The 18468-nt window shown below is 42.1% G+C and overlaps 2 protein-coding genes across 2 annotated transcripts in view; both read left to right on the plus strand.

The window, feature by feature from the left end:
• Positions 1–52: 52 nt before the first annotated feature.
• On the plus strand, positions 53–16880 carry sephs3 (selenophosphate synthetase 3). The gene is made up of 8 exons (XM_034140963.1): positions 53–458; positions 5352–5455; positions 10062–10169; positions 10339–10493; positions 12705–12795; positions 12879–12978; positions 14908–15120; positions 15821–16880. The coding sequence occupies exons 1-8, from the start codon at positions 182–184 to the stop codon at positions 16069–16071; spliced, it is 1299 nt and encodes a 432-aa protein (XP_033996854.1). The 5' UTR covers positions 53–181; the 3' UTR covers positions 16072–16880.
• A 718-nt stretch (positions 16881–17598) lies between these two features.
• Positions 17599–18468, plus strand: part of ap4b1 (adaptor related protein complex 4 subunit beta 1) — a gene marked incomplete at its 3' end in the record, with an annotated part of 34389 nt that continues 33519 nt past the window's right edge. The window contains 1 exon segment of the mRNA XM_034141018.1: positions 17599–17874. Within this exon segment, the coding sequence (XP_033996909.1) occupies positions 17762–17874 (113 nt within the window).

The raw sequence follows: 18468 nt of genomic DNA on the forward strand, positions 1-18468 counted from the left end.
TGAATGTATACGGCGGAAGTACAAACCGGAAGTCCTGTTTGAATGATTGAGCTTTACACTTGTCTCTTGTTTCAACCGTTTCAACCAGCGCTCGCTGGACACACGCTCCATTCATCCTCGCGTCTTTATCTGCCGGTGTACGCGGCAGGCGCTGTGTGTTTGAAGTGGTTTTCAGGCAGGCATGTCAGGCACAACTCCCCCGCCTCCCTCGGCAGAGGCTGTGGGAACTGAGGCATGTTTTTTCCCTGGATACAAGCCTTTCAAACCCGAGGAGCACGGCCTGGAGCGCGGGTTCCGTCTCACAGCCTTCTCGGACCTGAAAGGATGAGGCTGCAAGGTCCCGCAGGAGGCTCTGCTCAAACTCCTGGCGGGACTGGAGAAGGACCAGGCCGATGGGACGGGGAAGGCCGAAGACCAAGCTTCGGATTTCGGCCAACAGCTGCCTGGCCCCCGACTCGGTAAGTCATATATTCAAAATTAGCAGAGCTAGCTTTCATTTGCTATTAGTGGTGGTTAGCGGCAGTTATCTAGCGTAAATGTTGCTAACAGTGTTAGCTTGTTTTAACTCAAATGGCAGCTCTTTTGACAGATTGACATTTATGGGCCAATAAAAGCGTTCTTAATAGTCCTCGGATATCGAATGTGTTAATTACCTACGTACAGTTACATGTTATACCGAGTATACTTTATTGTAAACAGATATTATAATAGATAGTAAACTAGCTAGCTAAGAGTGTTCACGAAGAGAAGTTCCACGATTTGTCATGTCACGATACGGTAGAATGATTCAGCAGAAATATTTAATGCGCTAAGAGCAAAGTTCATGCATTTGGTCAAACATTTCTTTTAAGAAGTTTCGCAATGTGTAAACGCTGTCCTCAGTGTACTGCTTTAATGTGTTAGGAACAGTTAGTGGAAAGCATTGAATGCAGTAACACTGAGTGACCACACACATGGACACTCTGTAGCCTACTGTTCATACACTATAATGCAACTTCACATAAGTCCTATTTTAAACATTATATTTAGAAAACTACACGGCCACGCACAAACAATAAAAGTTGAATTAATATAAAACAAACCATTAAGCAGTTTTTTTTTTTGTAGCCCATGATGGAAAGGAGCAGGGAGAAGAAAGTCTTATTTTACCCCTTACTTAAAAATCGTTGGTCTGTCAATCACAGCTGCTTACAAGTACTTACAGTAACAGGAAACTAAAAACACAATCTAAAGTCAACACAACAATCTACCATGAGAGAAACAGGTTACCGGACATCTTCATACTGTCTAATTCAGTGCTTTAAGTGTGGTCCGCGATCCATGAGCGCCCCCTAGTGGTCCGTGAGTATATTGGTAAAATGTCACATTTGAAATAAATTACTTTATTTAAATTTTCCATACTCTCGCGGGAATATCTCCGCAATGGAGCGAGCTTAACTTTCGATTGCATGATATAGCCCAGTGCAACACCTTCGTCACACATGTTGCCACTTGTTTGTACCATTTCCAGGCGATTTGTAATCTGTTCTAGAAAAACGATGTGTTTTTTTATTTTATTTCAAGAAGCGTATAAAACAAACAATGGATGTCTTTTATGAACATTTATCCATGCTGAAAATAGATTTAGATGTGTTAGGAGTGAGATAGAGATTATTATCTAATATATGCATCCAATGAAGCATTGCATGAAGTCTGTTGATGATCAGAGGCTGTTGTTGGGGCTGCAAACATTTGTTTTAATTTTTTGTAGGCAGACCATGCAGGCCAGCCCAATGGTCACCAAGGTTCATGTTTTAATAGCATTTTTAGAAAAAAAGGTAACGTGCCTTTGTGACGTGCAACAACATTAACCTTTCAGTTTTTTACTAATCACTACCCCCCTCAAATGGAAATATGTGTTTACATAAATGGTGACCAAACCGTTTGAGACCCACTGAGAACTTATGGCGCGTTTCCACTACAGCGCGGAGCCCCGAACCCCCGCGAAAAACCTTTTAAAATGCGTGTTTTCTAAATGGAGATTGGCTAAGCTAACGCAGTATATGCTCCGACCGTCCACACTCACAACAACGGCCTATACAGACATAAATAAACCAGCGACTGTATTCGCCATGACACAGACAGTCTGTGGTTTGTACTTGTTTAACTTTTGTCTAGTTTCTGAACAGATATGAGGAGCTGTGAGCAGGGCTCTCGGCTAACTTCTTTCACCATCCTCCCGGAACCGTCCCGAAATACAATCTAAGCCGTCCCGAAATTAATGTGGACCGTCCCGAATTTAAAATATTAGTTTTTCTACATTATCATTAGTTAAAATCATTCAAAGTGACCTTTAACATAAATAAAACATCATACAAATCATTAGATGATAATTCATCAACCTTTTTAATTGAGTAAATCAGTCAAACACATAAACAAAGGCCAAATATATTTAAAAAAAAACACACAAGCGAGAAAGTTACTCTAATATTGAATCCAATCAAGTTCTATCCAATTATCAAAAACATCCAACACTCTGTCCTGAAGACAAAAGACAGAACCCAGAGTAACCACTAACCAGGATGACAGTCTGTAACACAGTCAGGAGACCTTTACAAACTGCCCCGCCCCCTCGCACACAGACGGGGGAGAGAGCTCTCTCGTCTGGATTGGAAAGATCGAAAATAAGATCGAAAATACATCATAGACGCATTTTGTAGACTTATTGCATATTAGAAACGGAGTTGGCGAAACTAAAACTGCGATATAATGTTCATGTAGCAATAATACATGACATATATGTTTTAAATGTCTCCACTACCGATAAAAAGTCAGATAACGTCGGAGCTTAACGCTACCACTGTCTTTAATAATTCCGGCCCGGGGCCCGTTTAATACCGGGGCTCGGTACCCATCCCTACATGGGGAGAGACGCAGCATATTGCTAAGGACTAAATACGATGGAGAGTTCTCATCTCAGCCTTATTACCCATAGGGGATGAAGAGGAGTTAGTAAATAAAGAGGCCGGCGCTCCAGGGTTAGGTTCTGCTGTGCGTTTTCGTGATGTAACGTAAACAATTGCAGAATTCCTCCACGGGATGCCATTGTCATTGTACATCACTCAACGCGAAATACACACACTCAGTACATAGCTAGACCCAATAATTTGCGGGCCAGGAGTTTGTGTGTGTGTGTGTGTGTGTGTGTGTGTGTGTGTGTGTGTGTGTGTGTGTGTGTGTGTGTGTGTGTGTGTGTGTGTGTGTGTGTGTGTGTGTGTGTGTGTGTGTGTGTGTGTGTGGTGTGTGTGTGTGGTGTGTGTGTGTGTGTGTGTGTGTGTGTGTGTGTGTGTGTGTGTGTGTGTGTGTGTGTGTGTGTGTGTGTGTGTGTGTGTGTGTGTGTGTGTGTGTGTGTGGTGTGTGTGTGTGTGTGTGTGTGTGTGTGTGTGTGTGTGGTGTGTGTGTGTGTGTGTGTGTGTGTTTGTGTGTGTGTGTGTGTGTGTGTGTCGCGCGGTTTGCTAAATGTTTTGTGTGTTTATGTTGACAAGGAGGTTTAATAACTGTGTGCTACACAAAACGTGCAGTCAGTTTCATTTTCATCGCCGTTCGTACTGTAGTAGAGTTATCAGGGTATTTTTATTTTAACTCTCGTCCCAAATTCGTCCCAAGATTATTTTTTATCCTCCCCGACCCTATTTTTTTCGGCCCCGGGACGACAGGACGTCCTTAAGCTCGAGCCCTGGCTGTGAGCTCTGAGTGCTAACAGCTAACGGCTGTGTTGTTTTTCTGGGGTTCTCATTGAAGATGACGTCACGGCTCCGCCTACACTGCGTTACTATAGATACTACCCCAGTTCCTAAACTGTAATGGAAATGCGCCATAAAGTGAGCCAGTCCTAACGAGGCCTAGCCATACCGAGCGAGGCCGTGTAGTGGAAATGCGCCATTAGACTAAGTTAACTATCTAAACACTCAGAGAGTCCTTTACCTCACCTGAGCTGTAGTTATCCCGAGCTTGAATGACACACAGAGACCAATCAAGGGCTTTGATTTATGATCTGTATGACAGTGTGGCCATGTCGGCAGGCCACATCATGTAGACAGCCAGTCACCCTGTGTGAGGCAGACTCACATTTGCGCAGCGTTGCGTTCACAATACATTAAAAAACAAGTCAAAAAATCCTCAGGCCAGCAGGCCACTTAACAGGCCAGGCCATCAGGAAACCCCCCGGTCCTCCCGATGGCCAGTCCGGGACTGGGTACAGGAGACGTAGAGCGAGGGATCATTGTCCACAAGTTAATCAATCGCAGATGGCATCGTGGTCGCGGACGAAAAAAAAAGAAGAAAAACCTAAATGTGTCGTGAAATATAACTTGGGCGGCCGTTAATATACCTGGGCGGCCCGCCCAAGTCTAGTCTATGTGTGGGAAACCCTGTAGTCTACATTTCATAAGAGGTGTAAAACCTGAGCATTTAAACGAAATGCCTATATAATCTGTAGTTGTATTTGTATTGTTGATTTAATGTGTGAACGAGGCGATGTAGAGAAGGTTAAGCTGTCATTATTAGGCTGTAATTTGTTATATACTGTTGGAGTGGTAAGCAGGCCTTTTTGTTTTGGGATATTTGTGGAGTTAGGTGGTCCGTGAGTGTTTTTTTGTATTGGTTAAGTGGTCCTTGGTATGAAAAAGTTTGAGAAACACTGGTCTAATTCATCCTGCTGTATACACTTTCTTGTTTGTTAAAGAGCTGTGTGAAGATGTTGACACAGCGATTTAAATCACTTGGTACAGAATTCCACAGTTTAACACCAACTACAGAGATACACATCTGCTGTAATGGCTATTTTAATGTTCCAATGTCCTATATCCTTTTGCCATTACTTCACAGGAAGGTTGGAGAGTGATCCAGACGCAGACACAAACAGATTAATTTCCGTTCCTTTGGTGCAGTTTATAATGTTTTATTTAGCGTTTACATACTAAGGTTTAATTACAGTCAATAGTTGTGGTGAGCATCTGCCGGGCTGGTGGAATCGGTATGCTCTCTTCCTCCTGTGTCCTCGTCCTTTCCTGTCACCTATGACCCCTTTTATACACCCGGTGCAGCTAAACCCCGCCACCAAGTGTTCAAAATAGTATTGCACTATACATATAAATAAAGTAAACTGAGACACCAACAACACCCATAAAATGGCTCCTACATCTGCCTTAAACTAGTAAAACATTTATGTAAAAATTGTTTAGTGATATTGCGAGGGAAATACAGCAGGCGGTTCATTTAAATATAAAAGACAAACTGAGCTATTTGTTCATAATTATTAGTTGTTAGTGATTGTATAATATCTATCTCTCCCTGCTTGCTGCGTGTCTCAGGTGTGGGGATGGACTGCTGTGTGATCCCTCTGAGGCATGGAGGCCTCTCCCTGGTGCAGACCACAGACTTCTTCTACCCTCTGGTGGAGGATCCTTACATGATGGTGAGTTCCCGCTCTGCCAGGTGGATTCCTCTGTGAAGCCCTCCATTAGTACCCTATGCAGGAAGTAAGGCTGTCCAAACAGAAATGTATTTGTGATGGAGAATCAGCAACAAACAGCCACACTAAACTTAATTCGGGCATGTAGTGTTTAAGAATATAAAAGAGCAAAGTTAGAGTAAAATGTACTATTCAAATAAATTATAATACACTGCTCAGTGCACTTTGCATTTGCCATGTCATATGCAAAATGTATTAAAATGAGTCATGTAGTGCCCTCATTTTAATATCATGTATCTCCTCACTGCAGTAAATATACTTTCCTACTACAGGATGATTCAGAAGGTTTCTGTGAAGTCCTGTTCATTACTAATGTGACTAATGCTTTGTGCTGCCCTCCCCTCCCTTGACATGAGGAGGACCAGTGTTGGGGCTGAGTGACCTACTCTGTGTTTCACATGTAAAACAGATTCAGCAAAAGTTAATTTACCAAATATATTGTTCTCTGAACTCTCACTTTAAATTGTGCAGTATCAATGTAAGGATTTTACATGTTGTGATTAGCTAGGTGAGAAGAAAGCACATAGGTGAGGACGATCAAATATAAAATCTTGCAAAACAATTTCCAGCCTGTTTCTGTAAATGCAGTATAGGCCTGTCACAATAATTAATTTTGTTGGACGATACATTTTCCCGGAAATTATTGCGATAAACGATAATATTGTCGGCACCGTTGTAAGACCATTTTAGACCACTGACATAATGATAATATATAATAATAATTCAAGTATATCCTTTCAAACTGAACTTTTTATTGAACATCCAACATTGCAAATGAAATGTGAAATAATATTCAAATATATAAATTATATATAATAAATAAAACAAATTAAATTATAAAAAATGTATTAAATCACACACAACCAAAACAATCAATTAAATAGACTCAGGCTGGAAAACAGAGCTCTCTCTCATATATATATATATATAGCACACATTGTCTCACAAGCAAAAAAAACCTCCTTAAAACAACATTCAAGTGTACAGTCCATTGTCCATACAAAGACCCAGATGCCTCAACAGGCCATATCCAAATCTGTATTTCAAAGATTTCGAGCAAGGAACACCAACATGTTTGCATTGCCGGGCAAATGCATCTTCAAGGTTCAAGGTTCTTTATTGTCAATCTGACACTCTTTGATTGTAAACTGTATGGAGGGTGGGGGCTCTCCATCTCCAGCTGCCGTATCTGCTCCCAGCTGGGAAACGGAATGGGATGGTTGTGTTTTAGGTGCAGTTTAAGGTTGGTCGTATTGCTAGCTTTTGTTGCTACCTTTTTAAAACAAATGCGACACACCGCCCGGCTCATTCAAGTCCGTAGGTTCGCCTCGTTGATTTGGCTTAAATCCAAAATATTCCCACACTGGAGATGTGGAATTAGGTTTTGCAACCAATTCCATTTAACTTCAAATTCCCCTCGAGTAAGTCACACGTTGTCTCCTGCTTGTCTCTATATTATTCATTTGGCTGCTACACTGCTGCACGCGGAGTTTCATGACTTGACTGTGTGTGAGCCCCGCGCCTCACGGCGTGCCTGGCCGGCAGCCACAGCGCACCTGGCTAAAATGCTGGTCATATCCTTATGTAAACAAACACGCATGTAAACGACAATTTATCGAGCTCAGAAAAGTTATCGAGTCCATTTTTATTTATCGTACGATAAGTCAATTTATTGATTATCGCGACAGGCCTAATGCAGTATTGTAGTAGTCACTCCTGCATACATACAACAGGCTACAGTCCACCTGCCACCTGACAGTGAAGGTTACTGTCTGTTATTAACAGAACTGCTCCTGTCTTAAAATGTAACTTAGTTATCCATTTAAAACCACCTTAAAGTCACATATTCCAGGTACCTGCTTATAACCAAGGTCAAGGTGAACTTTATTATCCCATATAGACACATTTATGTGGTCAAGGTGCAGAGGTACAAAAAAGTCATCATATTTTTGATATAGGTATCATAAAACAGCACTGTTTTAACTTTTAGGTGAAGTTATTTGAAGATTTGAGCGTGTTTAGCAGGCAAGAAAGGAGTAGAGAAGTACGGCACAAAGCTTCACATTTCTTTAGAAAAATCTTATTTTAATATATCTGTTCAATGTTTCATGACAGATGTTTGGAACTGGACACTTATTTGTATAACACTTCAGTCTCTCTCTGTTTAAACAAACATAATTATAAAAGATAGCATTAGCAAATCATGATGTCATAGAAGAGCTTTGTTTGAGTTTTTATTTTAACCGAGCAACGTTGTTTTTTTAAAAAGCAGACTTTTCATTATGTAAGGGATTACTTCTGAGATGTGTATATATCCCATATCCTTAATTCCCACTCACATGGGGGGGGCAGGGTCACTGAGGATGCTCAGCTGACCTCTGCATGCTGACACTGATCATGCGCTGCCTGCAACACGTCTTCATATCAGTTGATCTTGTTATCTACATGCAGAAAATGCCAGAGCACAGCGTGCTCTGAAGCACAGCCTGCTCTGAAGCACAGCCTGCCCTGAAGCACAGCCTGCCAGGTGGAACGTGGTCAGAAGCACACTGATGGACCTCCAGCTGGCCATCAGTCTCTGTCCCTCAGTATCAGCAAGTTTCAACTCTTTCAGTCAGATTACTGTTAACCATGGTGTCATCGACAATTCTTCCACATTTCCATTCTATTAGTCTTATCAACCTAACGGCCCCTACACACAGCGGCGTGCGTTGACGCTTGGCGGTGGGCGTGTCTTGAGCTTGGGGAGTTTACGCGAGCAACGCGACCAACAACCAATCACATGAATCTCTCCTGTCAATTGCATAAAAGGTTTTACATGTCACACTTTATATGATGAACATTTATGACATTAATGTCTATGGTGCTATTTTACACAACATTCCATGCTGGCTATATACTGTCTATGCTTGCTAGCTGTCCATTCAAACGAAGTACACTGGATATAATCTCCCCAAACAGGCGAAAACCTACCAGTTTCACCCACTGTCTCTGCCACCTCCCTCCATGCCTGGCTCCTCCGGTTTATATCCCGGTAGGTAAAGAGGGACTGGTCGTATAGCACCTGGTGATTCCCTACCGCCACGATTATTTTCTCCTCCATTTTTTGACATATGAGGAAATGAACTGCGGTCTGGCTCTCCCAACATACACGCGGTTTGATTGGCTAGCGCTTGTACTGGCAGATTTGCATACGCGTGATTTGATTGGCCGACGCCTCCGTCGAAGCTTCAAAAGTAGAACATTGCTCTACTTTTGCAATGCAAAGCTACGCTTTGCTCCCACAATGCAGTTCGGCGAAGCGTGACGTCACCCCATTCAAAGTGAATGGGCAGAAGCGTTGAAGCGGCAACGCACGCCGCCGTGTGTAGGCGGCGTAAAGGAAATGGTCGGAGCAATGGTCCACACAGAAAGAGGAATTAGGTTGTAAGAAAATGTTGATTTGAACAAAGATCAAAAATAAATAGAAATGTTTAAAAGGTATATAAATCTACAGCAAGATTATGACAAAATACCATGAAAAATTAAATGTTTGCAGTTTACCAGAATTTTAAGTGGAAGATCTGTACATTTTAATCTAGAGGTAATGTTGAATAAAAATATGCAAAATATAAAGTAGAATGTGCATGGTCCACAGTGTTTTGTAAGAGGAGTGGCTCACATGATGTGTGTTTCAAAAGCCAAAAACAATAAAACACCGTAATAATTTCCTCCGTCTAGAAATCAAATCAGTTTTTCTGTTTTTGTTCTTTAATGAAATAATTTAATAAATGGATGATAAGCAGACTTTCAACCTAAAGCTCCTTTTCATGTTTGATTTTGTTATGAATATTAAAAAGTTACAAAGGTAGCCACTGTGGGGGAAACTTCTGTGTAGCAATGCAGTGGGAGTCACCGACTCAGGAAGGAGACACGGGATGAGCAGGAGCTTTGATGTCAAACACTGATGGTTTATTTAGGAGCTTCGGCCGGAGAATTCACATCACAAGTCACACAGTCAGAGGGTCTGACTTCACGGGAGAGTTGCCACGTCAATTCTGAAGCGCCTCTCTCTTGCTAGACCTTTTAACTGGTTCACAGAGAGTAATCAACATATTTGAGGAGATAGACTCAACAGCCGGGAACACTGAATTACTTGCGTCTGACACTTATGGCCTCGAAGATTACACACCTTGGAGTCCACAAACACAGAGAAGGAAGTGTTCCAGCGTTCTCACAACAATAACCATCTGTGACCGAGAGTTGCCCCGGTCATAAACTGGTAACAACAACGTATGGCTGAAGCAGCCCCTTTCCTTAAAGGAGATAACAGACGTCAGGGTTGGTCATAAACGTCAAAGGGCAAAAAGGTTAGATATCTAGGATTCCAGGAGAATTATTCCCTAACAGCCACTATCCATTTTGAAGCTGAATGATTCAGATTGTCATTGTTAAAAATCATCAGTTTTAGCAGCAGATTGATGTTGGAGAACTTTTTACACCACAACCATTGACCTATATCATGTTTTATATTTTGACTATATATTTTGTCTTTCTGTCTGTCTCTCAGGGCAGGATAGCGTGTGCTAACGTCCTCAGTGATCTCTACGCCATGGGCATCACAGAGTGTGACAACATGCTGATGCTGCTGAGTGTCAGCCAGAAGATGAATGAAAAGGTGAGGGATCCTGTGTGGATGTCAAGGTGTTATTATTGTCACGTTTCCTCCGATCTACATATTAGTGCCACATACCTTTTAACAAAGCTTTGGCTTGTTGCTGTTGAACTCTTCAGGGTTATAAAGCCTCCTTGCATGACTCCTTATTTTGTGTGTGTGTGTGTCACAGGACCGTGAGCGTGTGATGCCGATCATGATTCAAGGCTTCCGTGATGCAGCAGAGGAGGGGGGCACTTCTGTGACAGGCGGTCAGACTGTGATCAACCCCTGGATCATCGTGGGGGGGGTCGCATCAGTCGTCTGCCAGCCTAACGAGTTCATCATGTGAGTTCCTGAGACTGTTGTGGCTTTCACACCAGCGCTTTTCCCGTTCTAGCTCCGTGCTAGAGCTTTTCTGGTTCAGCTCCGGTTTCCCTTTTCTGCTCCCATTTTGTTCACACTGCCCAGAGCCCGACTGGTGCTGCCGCTGCTGCGTCATGACGTCACCGTTTACATCGCTGATTTGCTCCCCAACGGAGTTACGGCGCTCACTACAACAACAACAACAACGGGGGACTGCGTCGGGTCGATGATCGTGTTGCTTTTAATCATACGAAGTCAGATTTAAATTAAATAACGACTTCTCCAACCTTATACTTTTCTCCAGAGTGCCGTGGTTCATTGTTTATTAATGTGTTTCAGCGGCATTTACCGACCGCTGCAGTGCTGGCTGCTCTTCCACGAGTGTATGCTCCGGGTTAGCTCACACGGCTCTAAAGTATTCACTGTCTGACTGTCACACAAGCAGCTGATACATATCCCCAGTTCCCCTTAAGTGAATGTGTGTCAGTCTGAATTGACGCTGTTTGGCATCACAACGCTGTTATGAAAGTTTCTCTGGTATAACATGGGTGATGTTAGCATAGCAACCGAAGCTAAACTGACTACTTGCTAAGCCGTTTTCTACAGGCACATTTTACCGGCGTATTTTTCATTATGATTCTACTTGTGATAGTCGGACATGACAACCTGTGCAGCCCATGTATTGATTCCATCTGATAGCTGCTATAATAACAAACAAAACGTCTGCCTGCTCTCCACAATGATCAATAACAGCGAACGGATGGTCAAAGTAAGGTACAAATAAACAGAATCACACGAAGCCTGGTTAGTGTTGCCTGACTTTATAAAGTGTGGGTTTTTTTATAAGTGTGTGGTTGCCTTCTAGTCACTTTGCTCAGCGCTACTGCTTGTAGGCAGAGAGACGTAAGCGGCGCCCCGCCTCTTAGCTCCGGAATCTTGCTTCTTGACCATCAATTTTTTGGAGCTGGATGTGAACCGGATTCCGGAGCTAAGAGGCGGCGCCGCTGCGGTGTGAAGAGGAAAAACCGGTACTTTTCAGGCTCTAGCTCCGAGCCGGCCCTGAAAACGCATTGGTGTGAAAGGGGCATGTGTCTCTGCCTCGTTGATAACTGAGCTTTTTGTCTGTGAATTAAAACAAGTTATTTCCTTCAATAACTTTTTTAAAATCAAACTCTTTACATTTTGGGTTGGACAAGTATTTATAGCCCGCTAAGGGTCTTATTGGTTAACCTGTTAAACCGGCGGGGGCTATGGGCTTTTTTTTCACGGAACTGTGTCTCAGGGCTTCTTAACATTTAACAACCTATTAATGTGTCATACCCACTTAACGGGAAGAAACTCAGCTAACAGACGATATGAACCATTTCTAGCTAAACGAAACACAAGGGTCATACCAAGCCTCTGAATTAGCGAAAAAAATGCTAACGCACTTAGCACAGAACTCACGGTAGAAATACTTTATTACTTATCGGATCTGCACAAACAAGATATCAGATTAAAGCTGAGATTCCAGATTCTAGATGTATAAGTATCATCACTGAGCGATCATAACTCAGGGCAGCGAAGGCAAACCCAGACAACACACAACGTAGCTTTATGGAGCCAAAACTGTTTTTCTGGTCAAAAGTTGTGTTCAATGGCATTGTGGGGATGTTGGTTATTTTCTCCATCTAGGAGGACACCAAAAGCCTCCCAGACGTTGGATTTCGCTCTTGAGGAAGTGTTATTGAAAATGCTGTATTCTCCGCTAGAGAGCTTCACCTCAGCGCTCAGCATCAGATTGATGCGCTGCAGAGGTTATGATTATGCGCGGTCCCGCGGGGGAGAGGTCTGAGGATTCAAACATTAAACTAAATTATTATTATTTTAATATATTTATTATGCAACACCCGCGACCCGACCCGCATCATCTTTGTTTTACCCAGAACCGAACCCGAAAAAAAGCGTTTGAAAAAATACCACCCGCGAATCACGGGTCGGGTACCCGACCCGATGCAGGACTCTAGTGTGTGTTGCTGCTAACTTTTTAGCTGTGGATGAGTACTTATTTGTCTTTATTTATTTTTTCCTAATGTGTGCTTTGTCTCTATATTTAACACGTTAGCTACTTTTTTATCTACTATGTCACTTTTGCTGTAACGCTTTATATTTCCCCGCTGCGGGTCTAATACAATAACTCTAATTCTGATTCAGGCCGGACGGGGCGGTCCCGGGGGACGTCCTGGTGCTGACCAAGCCTCTGGGGACGCAGGTGGCTGTGAACGCTCACCAGTGGCTGGATCAGGTCCGAACACTGAGCATCATGTGCAGCATCACATCCCCATGTTTCTGAGCTCTCCTCACATCCTGCTTCTTTTATCTCTGCAGCCTGAAAGGTGGAACAAGATCAAGCTGGTCGTCAACAAAGAGGAAGTAAAGGAGGCCTATCAGGAAGCCATGTTCTCCATGGCAACGCTTAACCGCACAGGTACGCACACCTGTGTTGTTATTATCTGTAGTAAAATCATTCACCCTTTCACTTTCAGCTGATAGATTATATGATGACTGGTTCTATGTGCTTCCACACTGATTATCTAAATCAGGGATGGGCAAATGGCACCTCCTCTTTTTGCGGCCCTCAGATTAATTTATAACAGGGTGTCCGCGGGGTCTTAAAAAGTATTAAAAGGTATTAAACGGCATTTTACAAGGTATTAATAAGGTCCACAGCAACAACAACATGAAACACCCTTTAATTTACTGCAACGACATGTCGGGAAACCCCCTCAAGGCGGCCCCATGCATAGCGCGCTGTAAAATGCTGCTTCTTATTTTAAGTTTCGTTGCCTTGCTCCGCTCTTGTCCGGTCCCACATGCTATAAGTGCTAGCCAGAAAGTCGCGGCGTTTAAGTCCCGACTCTCCCGATGGCCAATCCATGCCTCCCCTGACTGCACATTGCTGACACACACTGCTGCAGTACAGACTCTCTGCACGGAGCAGCAGCGGAGTCCGAGCGATGCTGCTCCTTCAAGGAAGAGACACACGTTCACTAAGCAAAAAAAAAACTATATCCGGTCACAGAGACCTGCTATTTTAAAGTAAAGTCAACACATATCAACCCTAAATATAGTCTATATTAAGAACGAGAAAAGTCTTAACATATATCATTTTTTGTAAACATATGACAAATGTGCGAGGGTGATGACGTCAGAGCATCGTCCTATGTGCCGGGGCCCCGGACAGCCCCGGCCCAATTTAACCCCTGGGTATTTGTGAGGGAGCTCCTATATGGCATTACCCCGCTGAAGCTCACCAAAGTTTAATATATTTCATAGTTCAAAGTTTTGTCAAATGTTTTGTTTATTGGTCAAATACTGGTTTCTAATGGTTTCTGAGTTTTACTGGAATGAAAGAGCACAAAGTGTGTCTACAGAAGCAACAAAGCAGCATACTGCATTAAACCTGACCTTGACAGAGAGGTTGAAGTTCATGTGGAGAGGAGGCTTCAGTAGTCTGTCTGTTTTATCTCTTGGGAACAATGCCTAAATCAAATACTACTTTCTAATGGTTTCTTTTTCTAATAAACCTTGCATTGGGTTGGTCACACAATTCATTCTCTTGTGCTTTGTTCTATCTGAATTATGATAAGGAGTTATCACAAACTGTTTAGTTGTGCTATCTTACAATAGGCGCTGAGGAACAGCAGAGTGCGAGTTGACAGGTGTCTGTGTTGACATTCCCCTTATTGTGGAATAATGGGAATGCAGAGACAGGCTACAAGTGTCTTAGGTTCAAGTTAGACAACTAATGTCTGGGTTAGTGTACATGACTTCATGTTTCTGTCATCTTAATGTTTAATCTCAATGCACACACATTTTCCGTGCTTTCCAATAGTTTAAAATAGTTTTATTCCACTGTTAAATAACCTGTTCAATACAAACATGCCACTTGTACAAATTATTAACATTTCTGTGAAGTGATATTTGTTTAGTGAGCTTATTAGAGGATGTTCCCTGAAAGATTGTAAAATGTCAATGAAGATGTCAGACTTAATTTGTTAATAATTACATACAATACATGGAATTTGTGTGTGTGTTCCAAGTGAATCTGCGGCCCCCTGGTGGCCAGTACATACATTATGTGGCCCCCACCACCATCCGAGTTGCCCATCCCTGATCTAAATGTACTCCATTGCGGCATATTGGAGACATTTTCTTTTTGAAAATGGACATGATGAACAAGATGTGCTTCGATGAAAATTGCTCTTAAATGCCGTCATATATTTATTTAGTTGTGAAGGGGGAACAAAGAGAATTTGGCTGAACATGCATCAGACTACTGGTTGTAGTTCCAGTTGATGTTAAATTCTTCTTGTGATTCTCTGTATTTTGATCAAAGTTGTTTTGGTATTTTCAGCGGCAGGTCTAATGCACAAGTTCCAGGCTCACGCTGCCACAGATGTGACCGGTTTCGGGCTGTTGGGACACGCCAACAACCTGGCAGCACAGCAACGCAACGAGGTGGCCTTCGTCATCCACAACCTACCTATCCTAGCCAAGATGGCTGCCATCAGTAAAGCCTGTGGAAACCTGTTCAACCTGGTGCAGGGCACGTCAGCAGAGACTTCTGGTATGAAATGAGACAGCATAGTATACAGCTCCTTAATTGTGAATATTATTGGTACTTTTCTACTACATTAAACTGAATATGCTTCTAGCTATACAATTGGGGACGTCATCTTGGGATTTAGGAAACACAGATCATATTTTTTATTTTTTTTTACCATTTTCTTACATTTTAAAGAATACTCAACTAATGGATTTATCGAGAAGGAAAGAGTTGTACAGGAATGAGGCCTTTTTAGCCTTTTGGACGTGTTTTTTGTTAAATGCTGTGGTTTACACAAGCTGAAGAGATTTTTAACGTTTTGTTCTACGATATGAAACACATTAGTAAATACCCCACTCCTGATGTCCAAAGCTTCTGCGTGGCAAAACTAGACTACTAAATACCTTCACACTAAAAATGAGCTACCTTTAGCTTAGTGTTGGTGATGTGCAGCCATTAGGTTTATCGCTTTGTAGTTTTTGACTTCTGACGATTATAGTTAGGCTTAAAAAATTCACAGTGGTATTAAATATGTGGAGATTATACTGCTGAACAAAATGTGTGTTTGTCACAGATCTTATTTTCTGCTAAATTCAATGAAAAAAAAACCTTGTGATGCTCACTTCTTCGACTTACAATAAAAACGTTGTCACTGCACATCTCTATGAAATGGTATTAAGCTGCTGCCCTTCCTAAACTCCCTCTCCCTCTCCTCCCCCAGGCGGGCTGTTGGTGTGTTTGCCAAGAGAGCAAGCAGCCAAGTTTTGCTCTGAGATGAAGAGCCAGAGCTCTGGAGCTGGAGGTCAGGGGGCGCCCGGTGGAGCGTGGATCATCGGAATTGTAGAAAAAGGCGACCGCCGCGCTCGCATTATTGACAAGCCCCGCATCATTGAGGTCCCACCGCGAGGAAGCCAGGCAGCCACTCAGGAGAACCACTCCAGCAGCCCCGCCCCCAGCCCCAACTTGTCATAGTGTGTGTGTGTGTGTGTGTGTGTGTGTGTGTGTGTGTGTGTGTGTGTGTGTGTGTGTGTGTGTGTGTGTGTGTGTGTGTGTGTGTGTGTGTGTGTGTGTGTGTGTGTGTGTGTGTGTGTGTGTGTGTGTGTGTCCCCTTTTTTAGTCAAAGTGCTGAGTCATCATTTGGAGCGGGAGAGGGAATGGACAGCACACAATAATTTATCCATCTTTGGAAAAAGATGCTGAAATGAGGCCTTCCTTTCACCGTGTTGGAATGAAATGTGAATCATGATCTGCCTACCCTAATCCATACACATTTGTATAGTACATCTTAATGCAAAAACGAAATTCTTAAGAGAAAACATTCCAAATCATTGTGGCCAGTTAATCATGCAAATTGAGTGTAAATGTGTGTGTTTGATATTTAATCATTTGACTGGGGTGTTTTGCTGTGGGGAAGTTGATCAGGACTTTTCTTTTGAAGGTGGATGTTGTAATTGTTGGTTGATGTTGCTAAATGTGTAATGTGGAGAAGAATGGCACCTGGCTCTGCCCTCAGGGCCACAGGAAGGCTTGAGCAGCTTCCTTTGGACCAGCGGGGGGGCGTTCAGAATGTCTGTCTGTCAGCTGATTGGCAGTCCAGCACCAAGTCCCTCCCACCCTTCCTTTTTATGAAGCTCTGCCTTTAAACCCCTGTCGATGGGGGCAGGTGGAGTGGATGTTTGCCTTTGGATTGGGGTCGGACTTAGACTGCTGGAGGTCTTAAGCTGTCCATGTTTCTAGATTTCCTGTTTTCACAATCAATAAAAGCAACATCAACATACTGAGCTGCTGTCTGAGTGTCATGTGAGCTAGATATAAACGATGAAATAGGCACCAACAATATTGGGAGAAAGGAAAGGCCAATATATTAAAATAAAATAAATGTCATCTTTCATTTGCCGAGCAAATGTATACAAATCTTTGCATTTCATGTCTGCATCTGTAAATTGAATATAATGATAAACCTAGGCATAATGATATGATTATTCCACTACAGAAGCAACTTAATGTTTTCTTCAGGAAGGAAATATCAGTATCAGCGAATAGTGAATATGAGTTACAAAATCTAATATTGTGCATCCCTGATGTGAGAATGAGCTCACATCAAGTTTATAAGCGTAATCTCAAATGGTAAAGAGTCTAAATAAATATACATACCTTAACATAATGCATACCATATCTGTTTCACAGCACACAGTAGGAAACACCTTTCTTTATAGGTGCAACTTCACTAGATACCAAAGCAAATTCCTTGCTTGGTTCTGATTAAAATGTCTTATACTTACGTTTAATTTCTAATATTTATTTAAGTTGACCTGTTAGGTTTTTCTATTAGATGTGTGTTTTATGCTATGACTACATGACTACTAACAAGTAACACAAATGTAATAAATAAAAAACGTGTTCTTCTAATGATGCATAAACATGCCCACTCTACGCCGACCAGCAGAGGGCAGCATATCACAAAGGTAACATAAACTAACAGCAGAAGAAGAAATGCGGAAGTGCGAACGGTGTAAACAATCGAGTCATGGAAATAGGAATGAAGCCCCCAATTTAAAGTATTAAATGTCTTTAAAAGTAACATTTCTTCTGATTAAGAATAGTGTAATGTCGCAGGTGATATTTTAAATTAACACAGTGTGGGCTGCTGCGTGTGTCCGCCATGCCGTATCTGGGCAGTGAGGACACGGAGCGGGAGCTGAGGAGGGCTCTGTGTAACCCCCACATCCAGTCCGACCCGCTGCGATACCGGAACACCGTGCTCAAGGTCCTCCGGTAGGTGACGGTCCTCAGCGCTTTGTGACCGGTTCTTGTATAAGGGTTCCCCGCAGAAAATATCCTGTTGAACCCGTCTGACACTGGGGCCCGTTTGTATTCTGGTGGCGGTCTACTCTAGCCGTTACGGTAGCGGTTATTGGAACAGGCAACAAGAAAGAAACAACCATGTTTTCAGCAAAACTGTCTGACATCTGACATGCATGTTGTTCATATGACCAGCAATATTATCACGTCATACATATATATTCAATCTCTTTATTCAATTAGATTTGTTTTAATTTACATATTCACCATAATGGTACAGAGAAAACACTATTACTTTCAATAAAAAATATATATTGAAATTGTCATAAATAAACTTCAATATTCTAAAATAATAAATGAAAAGGATACGTTATTCTTTGAAGAATTCACCTTAATTCACAGACACATCCTTTTCAATTGTGTTAACTTTTGTATCATTATACTTATATTTGTAAAACATACTATATATATTATCAATAATAAATAAAATGTAATAATAATACTCAAAATGTACAATGACATTTTTTACATTACATTTTGACACTGATTTGTTTTACACAAACTATA

The sequence above is a fragment of the Trematomus bernacchii genome, unplaced genomic scaffold (assembly GCF_902827165.1).
Source record: "Trematomus bernacchii unplaced genomic scaffold, fTreBer1.1, whole genome shotgun sequence".
Lineage (NCBI taxonomy): Eukaryota > Metazoa > Chordata > Actinopteri > Perciformes > Nototheniidae > Trematomus > Trematomus bernacchii.